The sequence below is a fragment of the Lepidothrix coronata genome, unplaced genomic scaffold (assembly GCF_001604755.1).
Source record: "Lepidothrix coronata isolate B3197 unplaced genomic scaffold, Lepidothrix_coronata-1.0 Scaffold130, whole genome shotgun sequence".
Lineage (NCBI taxonomy): Eukaryota > Metazoa > Chordata > Aves > Passeriformes > Pipridae > Lepidothrix > Lepidothrix coronata.
Window position 1 is genome coordinate 919,449 of NW_016690310.1, and position 9,830 is coordinate 929,278.

General features: G+C 36.9%; 1 protein-coding gene across 8 annotated transcripts in view; it reads right to left on the reverse strand.

Annotated features, from left to right (window-relative positions):
* The window catches only part of PPFIA1 (PTPRF interacting protein alpha 1), a 54,282-nt gene that overhangs the window by 20,804 nt on the left and 23,648 nt on the right, over positions 1-9,830 (reverse strand). For 7 of the 8 annotated variants that reach the window (XM_017826743.1, XM_017826738.1, XM_017826744.1 and 4 more), the window contains 9 exons: positions 9,659-9,805; positions 8,786-8,920; positions 7,628-7,711; positions 6,844-6,975; positions 4,647-4,709; positions 3,331-3,410; positions 2,586-2,718; positions 1,733-1,956; positions 1,355-1,589 (listed from right to left, as the gene is read on the reverse strand). In XM_017826743.1, the coding sequence (XP_017682232.1) occupies positions 1,355-1,589; positions 1,733-1,956; positions 2,586-2,718; positions 3,331-3,410; positions 4,647-4,709; positions 6,844-6,975; positions 7,628-7,711; positions 8,786-8,920; positions 9,659-9,805 (1,233 nt within the window). The remainder of the gene's footprint in view (positions 1-1,354; positions 1,590-1,732; positions 1,957-2,585; positions 2,719-3,330; positions 3,411-4,646; positions 4,710-6,843; positions 6,976-7,627; positions 7,712-8,785; positions 8,921-9,658; positions 9,806-9,830) is intronic. The other variant, XM_017826739.1, reaches the window with a different exon arrangement.

A 9,830-nucleotide genomic window follows, 5' to 3' on the forward strand; every position in this document is an offset into this window, starting at 1 on the left:
GCTGCAGACTTCACAATTTATCATGTTGATGCTTTTTAATCATGAGGGGCTTTCAAATGACTGAACTGCAGAACCACTACTGCAGGCAGTCTTAAGGTAATTTGCCTACATGATCATAAACTGATGCAACTCCCTATTAAAACATTGAAAAACAAAGCAGAACTATTATTTAGTCCAATAATTCATAACAGCTGTTCCAGAAGTTTCTAGAAAGCTCTTGTTCTGTAATTCTAGAAGCATAGCTTCTTGTTTTCAAGCTTTCACAAATCAGTTCCCAGGTACAAAAACCACCAAATGCAACTGCAAATGGCAGATAAAGTGACTTTGATTCACAATTATGATGTAAAGTCAACTTTAATTACAGTTCACTTTTCTTCAATTACATTAGGTTATAGAACACATTCTCCTAATCCAGTTTTTTGGAAAAGAGCCACTTAAATTTGTATATGGTTTTATGCATGAGAAGTACTTTGCTTATCTACTTATTACTGTGAAATGTTAAAAGATAAAGCACCCCATATCCTGAATTTTGATAGCACAATTAGTAAGTACAGTTTCCAAAACCATATGGAAATCTGGAGACAAGGTAAAGTGTCTAGAACTAAATCAGAAAAGAAGCTTTTCCTGGAGAGTGCTTGCAAATAAATACCAGTATCCAAGATGCTCCTTCCTGAAAGGTATCCTAAAGAAGAGAAACTGTTTATTTATGTAAAAATATGAAAGGGGAAAACTTGTATCCTGTTTTTACAGATATGTTTCCATGTACAAAGCAGCTCCTAGAAGGATTAATTTTTCTAAGCAGTCATCAGAATGTCAAAAGAATGGATCTATCTTTCTCAACTCACTGAACTGCTAAGCCTGAACCACTTCATCAGCCACAAGGTCTAACAGACATGTCTTTTCCCTACCAGTTTTAATAGCCTAAAACAGGACAGTAGCACTCATTATTAATAAAACAGCAGTGATACCACCACAGTCTTCAAGACTAATATGCAAATCACCTTTTAGTTGAATGTTTAGTGGAACAGTGGACTGCTAAAAATGAAGTTTAAAGCAGAGGGAGAAAGTGGTTGAAAAGAAAACATTATTTCTTGTAGGAAGGGGAGTCTGAAGAAAGACCATAACAACAGAAGGAATACTTAGGCCAAGATGACGAAATAATAGGAAAGTTTTTCCTAATCATTATGAACTGTATCTTACACTTTTTATAAATGTTGAAAGGAAGCAGTAGAAAAATCTAGAAAAAGAAAAAATACAGTTGAGTAAGAAGGAGAGGAGGGGGAAATCAAACAACCCATTTCCTAGAGAAAAGAAAAGCTCTTCCGAAAAGAACCTGGAGTTAATGGGCACTTACCAGTGTCATGATCCCCAATCTGTCCACTTCCCGAGCTGGGCTGTGTGGGATCCGCCTCGGGGTGGAGCGGCCACTGCCAGGGGGGGAGGAACCAGCCAGGGAACCACTGGCATAGGAAGGAGGGATGGAGCTCATGGAGCGGAACCGGCCATGGGCATCCAGGCTGCCACTGCCCACCCTGCTTTCAATCTCCTCTGCTCGCTGCTCCGTGTTCTCCTTCTCTTCTTGGATAAGTCTAAGGGATAAGAGTTTTAAAGGAATGTGACATTCAAACAAGGGCCATATGACCAGAAGGAGTGGGGCATTAGGAAGGATCAGTACAAAATGACCGTTTTCCAAGTGATTTTTATCAAAGCCCTGAGAGCAGACAGGCCATACCTGATCTCTTTGTTGATGGCATCCAACTGTTCCTGAAGCATTATGGCCAAAGTCTGAGCATCAGCCTGACCACTTGGTGACAGCAGATCAACTGAGCTGAATATGGTCTCCCTGTCATCCTCCACATCAGACACATCAACATCACTCTCAAATGCTTGTGCCACATTTGCCAACACACTTGCTTGCTGGGCTCGCTCCCAATCCTGCTCATTCAGAGTTTGAACCTAAAAGAATCCATGAAAAAAAATCCAAACTCAGTGGACACAAACATGATGTTTCTATTGATTTTCAAGATGTTTAAAATAATTTTTTTAAATCTACTTACATGCTGAATGCATCCATTAAGATAGCAGTTTTTAGAGAAATGTAAAGAAAAAAAGCTAAAATGTAGGTAACTTTTCAATTTCACTTCACTGGAAGATGCAAAATGGACAGGCTTATTGAATAAATTCAAACATCACATATCTTGGCTATACACACTTTGAATTATGGTAGAATTTTGCTATCAATTCCTTGCAAATTTTGGAATCAGTCCTGAAAGGGACTTGAAATAGTTTGCAGAACAGTAACACATTAGAATAGTGTATAGACACAGAAGTAGGACTGTTTTAAATTATATTTTATAGGCTTAGCAAAATTAAAAACCAAAATTTGAGTTCAAAACCATAATCTTGCAATTTTTGGTAACAATTACAAAGACCAGTAGCAGTGCATTATTTAGTGAAAGAGGATCTATAAAATCTACTTTATTGCTAGGTACTCCAGTTCTAAAAACTCCTTACAATGATTAGCCCTATGTAATCTATTTTTTCGTCACAGATTTATTTGTATTTTCATTTCAGAGTTCTGTTACCTTTGAAGGTTCATCTCTGAGAGCTGCCAAACGTCCCTTCTGGGGACGCCTCAGCACGGAGGAGGTGCCAAAGGAGTCTGTGTGAGTGTCACCCACAGAGGAAGATGTCATAGGGAATCTGAAATCTGGTCTGCTGGTACACACAAACAATCATTTAGCTTTAAAAAGGGAGGGGAAGAGGGAAAGAAACCAAAAAAAATTCACCCAAATGATTTCTCTCTTCCTACTAGTGCCAATTGCTTTTAGGCACTGCATAAAAACTGTCTTATATGCTCTATAAAAATAGATTTTATAGCTATATAACTGCCGCATGAGAGGAGCCCCGAAGAAAAGATACAAGGACTCCCTGAAACAACATCTCGGCCTTGGCCATATTGATCACCATAACTGGTCTACTCTGGCCTCAAATCGGGAGGCCTGGAGACACACCATCTATAACGCAGCTGTCTCCTTCGAGAACACACGCAGGATCACTCTCGAGGAAAAAAGGCAACGCAGAAAGAACCGTGTATTGCAGAATACACCATCTAAGGAGTCTTTCTGCTGTGCCTTTTGCAATCGGATTTGTCTGTCACGTATTGGCCTCATAAGCCACCAGCGTGCCTGTAGTAAATGTGGATAGAGCCTTCCCAAATCTTTGTTCGCGAAGCCTGGCCATGATGATGATGATGATGATGAACAGACAAAATTACATTTCGCATAGTGACTTTAAAGAAAATAGAAAAAATTGAAATACTGCTGGTACCTATGATGGAGTGATGTGGCTCTGAGTCTCACTTGGTCATTTTCAGCCCTTAATGCATCAACATTTATTGCAAGTTGATCCTGCAAAAATAGATACATCAAATATATAACAATATGCCTTAAGAAAAAACAATCAGTATCAAATAGGGATTTATAAACTAACATTTAAGATTTTGGCCTCATTTCTATGAAACTCAGAAATAACAGATTTTAAAACACACCCATTAACAATATAAAATGTAAAAATTGGTTTTGCTGCACACAGTACAGCACTGCCACAAAAGGCCAACCCAGAGTAATTCTGCTGCCTCTCTACGCTGACTCTAGTAATGACAACATACATTTTAAAAACAGCAATGAAATAAAATTCACATGCTACTAACTTAATTATTATAAAGTGATAATAAGAAGAAACAAGAAGATTTTTCCAGCTCTCTGCACAGAAGGTTCTAAAAGTATTCACTTTGAACTTGGACATTTTGACACACCCTAGAAACTCTGAATTTAACAGCAGAGAAATCCAATGAATGAGAAAACAAGAGAAGACCAATAAAAAGTGGCTGATGATGAACATCTGTGCCTTATGTAAAAACTGCTGGCCTACACATACAAGAATTCCACATTTTGCAGAACATTCTTTAACATTCTTCTTTTTATTACAGAAGCACAGCCTCCAAATCCTGTCCTAGAGACTTACCAGAGTGATGTGGGGAGGTGCAGTACACCTGTGATTTAACAAGCTATAACAAGTATTATTTCAGAACAGATGCTGTGACCACAAAATCAACTGCCACTGCTTAAGGATGCAAAGATATGAAAGGCCTCACCACTTATTTAAGGAAGGAAAACTTGTCATTTCCAGGGCAAGCACAACACCAGACAGATGCTATTAAAAAGCAGCAGCCAAGTCTAATAAATTAAAGAAAATTTTTAGCAGTTGCACATGTATTTCATACTGAAAGCTTTAAGAAAACCTTATGGGAAAATGCTCAACATTAAAAATGTATCTCTTTTCTTTTTGCTGTTCAAGGTCATATGTACAAAAATATAAAAATTCTACACAAATCCCCAAGCTTGGGCAAATTGCCAACATATCCAGGCACTTTACATATTCAGAAGTTTTTGAGTAAAAGGTTATGTATTACCTATAAAAGCCTCATAAAACTGAGGCACACAATACCATAAAATGAACAACAACTCCCTTCTTTTAAACAGAACAGGTAATGTTAAATTCTGTGGGGAATTAAAACCTGATCCTGCTATGTAGCAAGGCAGCAATGATGCTCCAACAGAATATTTCAGAAAGGCAGAGTGTACCTTTTCATGCTGAAGCTCCTCTATTTGCTTTTTTGCATTTTCAATTTCTCGAAGAAGTGAATTCTAAAATAAAAGGTATCACAGAGTAAGTCACTTATAAAAAGCTTTACACTTTTAAACCATAACCATGAGGAGTATCAAAAATAATTCAGTCAACATTACACATCTTAAATTAAAGATACTTTACCATCATTTCACTTTGATTATAGCTGAAGGTTTATCCTTCCGGGTGTACAGCCCTCTAAATAATGGATTTAGTAACAGTACTGGTTCCATAAATTTTTAATAGCAATAGCAACCTTTTAAAACTGCATTTGAAAAAGTCTGACTAGTAAAAAAATACAGAATAATTAGGCAGCTAAAATAATTTAAAGTAATTCACTGAGGGGTTATTGAGATGAATTAGCAGCCATTATCCTTAAGTTTTCATTCTATTTGCACTTGCTTGACCTAAAAAAATTACTACACAGTAATTTCTTGGATATACTGTACTTTCAGAACTGCAATACTCACTGAATTAAGGGTTTTTCTTAACATTAGAGCTGTTTCAAACTAGAGATTCCCCCCTTCTGATAGGAAACTTATAACTGGCTCACTTTCTTTTCCTTTTCTACCACAGCCAAAACAATTAACAATTTCTTGATTAACAATTTCTTGAGGTTGTTAATACCTTTATTACATGTTTTAGATGAACTACAATTTCATATGTGAAAAAATAAATCACTCTGGGAAAAAGACCAAGTGATCAAAACAAAGTCTTAAAATTTTACCTGCACATTTCTTTCTAACTTATCATAAAAGAATGAGCTGGAAGCCTCCACAAGAACACTTCTCTAAAAGCTGTTACTTAGAGTAAAGGACAAGCAGATTTTCCTCATTACTCATGAAAGAAGTTATGGAAGATAGGAGGGAGTTTGGGTCAGCCCTAAGACACCCCCCAGTATGCAAACATTTAAAAAAAACAATGCTGTCATCTGTTTCTTCAAAATTGAATTTAAAAAGACTGTTATGACTGTTGATATCACAACATGGCCCATAGTCAGAATTTCTGAAGCAGTTGGTGATTTTGAAAATAGTGTTGTTAACTAGGAAACACAAGGCAAAGTTTGCAGCCTTAGATGCCAGATAAACACCTTTATCGTCACCTCGAAGGATAACAGTAGGACCTATGTTTCTTCTGCACCACTCGATTCCTCCCAGCTCTGAGAGTATAAAAGCAGGGCAAGGAATGAACTAAATCCCTGTAATGATCTGAGAGTCCTGGAATTATAGAAGGATGTGTCAGACACCTGACTGACAGTTTAGGGATGAGAACTGAATTGAAATGAATGCAAGAGGAAGCAAACATTTACTAAAAGTCTGAAAACATCATTCTACTTATTGAAGTGTTTTATTGTCATGACTTCAAAACAAAATTCACACAGCTTTTACTGAAACATTTTCCCCAGATGATCATTTCACTCTCCAACAAAGGAAACCAAATATTTTTTTAATCCAAGACAAGGTAATTGTAAATCAGCATCAAGCAAAGTGCCACTTTAGAAGACCTTGCTTTGTTGGACGCAGAGTAAGATAATCTAACTTAAAGGCATGTGTGAAAGAAAAATCCATAAGGAACTACATCCAAAAGCAGAAGAGAAAGAAAAACAGTAAAAGTGTGTCACAAGTTGAATGCTGGGGAAAGCTCCAAGGGGTGCATTGACAGTGCAGGGAACAGCCCAGTTACATTCACATAATGAGTCCCAAAATGATCTACCTGGGAAGAAAACACAAGGTTGTTTCAATTTGCAAGAATCCCACAAGGACTCAGGGGAATTGGTATAGCCAAGAGCAGTGGGAAACAAAAGAAACTGAACTAAAAAGGCCAAAGTTCTAGTCCTAATTCTTTAGGCTTCCTGTATTATACTGGATGAGCCTATTTATCCAATCCACACCAATCAACCAGGAAAGGATAAAGTTGCTTAAAATTAAAAGATGCCTTCTCAACACTGCAGTGCAATGCCCAGGGACAGTCTCAAAAAACTTGAATTTTATGTACATATTTTCAAAATCCACACTAAAAAACAGCCTTAAGAGAAACTATTTATTAATAAGGATTTCATATTTATTTACTGAAGTTACAGATGTGTGCAAACTGCACAAATCACAGAATTCTGAGCATTCTAATTAGTGTATGTGCTGGAATGTGACTTGTTACCTTATCTTCTAGGGCAGCCATCCTTTCCTTGAGATGCAGTTGGAGCCTTTCATTGGATTCAGACAGAAGTTTATCAACAGTTTCTGACAAACGTTTATTATGCTCTTCATTCATCTTCTCTCTCTGTCTAGCCTAAGATACAGAAAAGCTACTGAAATAACTTCATATTTTCAATGTCTATAACAATTTCCAGGTTATAAAGGCAGTAAGCTTTCTTTAACAGCAATATTTTTCCAGAGGGGAATACTGGATGGACCTCCAGGACTCTGAGGGAGTATAAGGGACACTTCACAGTTTAATAACTGATCCAAAATCAGAAGTTTAAAAATCTGAGCCTATATTAAAAACAAAACCAAAAAACAAACAGAATTCAGAATGAATTCCATTATTTATAACCCAGAAACCAATTTTTCCATAGTCATTTAATTCAGCAAGTTTTTGATCTATCTGTTCATCAGAAATATCTAATTAGATATGAATAGTAATAGTAATATTACCAGTAATATTGAATATATTTTATTGAGTATGTGAATATATATTGAGTTTAAGGATAGTAATCGGATATTTTCTATTTTCAAACTTACATGGCAGACTTTCAGCTTGCCCTTGAGATTTAAGGTGAGACATAGTACAGTGACTCAAATCTCCCAAATATCAGCCAGCCCAAACTCCGGCTTTCTTTTAAAGAGAGAAATAAAACCAGCTTTGCTGAACAGTAGCAGCCATGAAGGGGATTGAATTCTTTCTTTCAGCTTTATATCTTTGTCAAAATTATATACAATACCCTTAGCAGCTCTTGATTCTTCTCCTCTAGCTGTGCTTCCATCTGCCTCAGTCGTTCCTCAATGTTGCCATGTCTCTCCTCAGCCTGTCAATTTGAAAGCAAAATTAGAATTTGGGTGGGGTTTTTTTAAGGTTTCAAAAGCACAGAAACATTGAAGCACAGTAACATTTCTAACATGCTTTGCACAACCGCCATTTATGGTAACACAAAATACAGAACAGATGCTTTTCTGTCACCAAAAACCTTGCAAGGGTTCATATGTGAGTAGCAAAATGAGGAAACCTCTCACCACAAATCCACTGCTATTTGCAAATGAGCTTGCAAGAGCAGAAGTTCATTCACATCCCCAAGAATTAAAAAAGAAAAAGAAAATAAAAATAAAAACTAAGTGCATTTTCAGCTTTTCCTCACTAGTCTGGAGGATGTGACCCTGTGTTATAGTACCCATGACAAAGCAGAAAGCAGCAAGCAGAAACAAGGACTAAGATACAAATTCTACCTTCCTAAGCTTGGTGGTAAGTTCCAACACTTTTGCATCTTTAGCAGCAGATCTCCCAGGAGACAAAAGGTCAGACTACAGAGCCAGTTAGGGATAGGAAAGATAACAGGGAAAGAAATGAAACTAAGACTTTCAAAGAAAGTGCACACACACACTTGAAAAGGCTCACTTGCAGTTACTAAATATAATTCTTCACACTTCATTAGCTCATTTGCAGCCCTCTAAAAACCTTGATATTTATTAGTATCATTACTTCTCTTGCTCCCCATACTCTTCACTTGGTTATCAGTGAAAGGATTTTGGGTTTCCCCTTCAGAAATAGTTCACGTTTAGAAGGATTTTATGCCTAACATTGAATTGATTTTAATAAAGAGCACCAAAGTAATAATTCAGAGAGACATTTTCATAATGTAACATCATTAGCAGAAAACCTGCTCAAGTTCCAAAGAGCAGAGATTTTAAAAAAAAAATTTTAAAATAAAAATCAAGAAGAGTATCTTCAGAGAGGTGAACGGGAAAAGTAGAGAGAACAGGGATAAATATTTTCTGAATTATTTGTGGGAAAAGCAGAATGTAACAAAGCCAACACTAACACCAGATTTCATGCAGTGGGACCAACGGAGAACAGAGTCTGGAGGACACTGTCCAGGGGGCCTCACCTTTGTAAGTGCTGCAACTCTCTGGGCCAGCTCAGCTTCCACCTCTGGCAAAGTCTCAGCCTTTCTCAGGGTCTGCTGCAACTTTTGCTCAGCCAGTTCCAGTCGTTCCTGCAATTGCCTGTTCTTATCTTCACTCTGCACAGGATCACAATCAAAAATACTTAGGGTTAAAAATGGTAATTAATTTTCAAAGCAGCAAAGAACAAGCTGTGAATCTTCTACATCAAGGCTGTGCTAAGACAAGGGACAAATTCCTCCATATTTTAAATAACACTGTGCATATTACTGCAAAATTTAATTTTTTTTCAAGTGTGTACAACTACTTTTATGAATTATACCAAAAGGAACTTCTCTTGTTGACAAAAGGTTGCCTGCCTCTAATTAGAAAGTGATTGGCTAAACAACCATTTCTGGTTTATAAAGCTGGACTTTCCTGTCAAGCATATGTCAAATTTCCACTCCCAGTAAAGCAACAGTCACTTCTATTATAGCCTGTAAAAATCACTACACACTATACAAGTTTTAAAAGGTTTCAGCTTAGAATGAGTAATTCTTACACACAAACCTAAAGATGTTTGGATATACATATAACAACTTAAAAATCCACAATTAATAGGGACAAAAGCCATGATGAAGTGCACTGAAATTCTCTAAATCATTTTCCCTTCCCAGTAAAACTGTGTCATCTTCATTCCCAGGGTAAAACTCTGCAATATACAACTCCAATTACTGAAAAACAGTCACTACCAACAGCCCATTACAAATGACATTTATCTTCCTAAAAGCAAAGTGCTTCAGTAGAGCATGAACATGAATTATTTCCATCAGTTTTATGCCGAGCAAAATGCACTTTATATTATTTCCAATCCCAACCTGTCTGTGCATGGAGTCTTTAGTGGCAATTTCATTTTCAAGTTTATCATTGAGGTCGTGCACAGATGTAGCTTCACGTTGTGCAGCGAGGTAGCGTTTCTCAAGAGTTGTAATTCTCTCTTCCATGTCTTCCTTTTGGGCCATAGTCTGTGCAAGATACAAAGCAGAATTC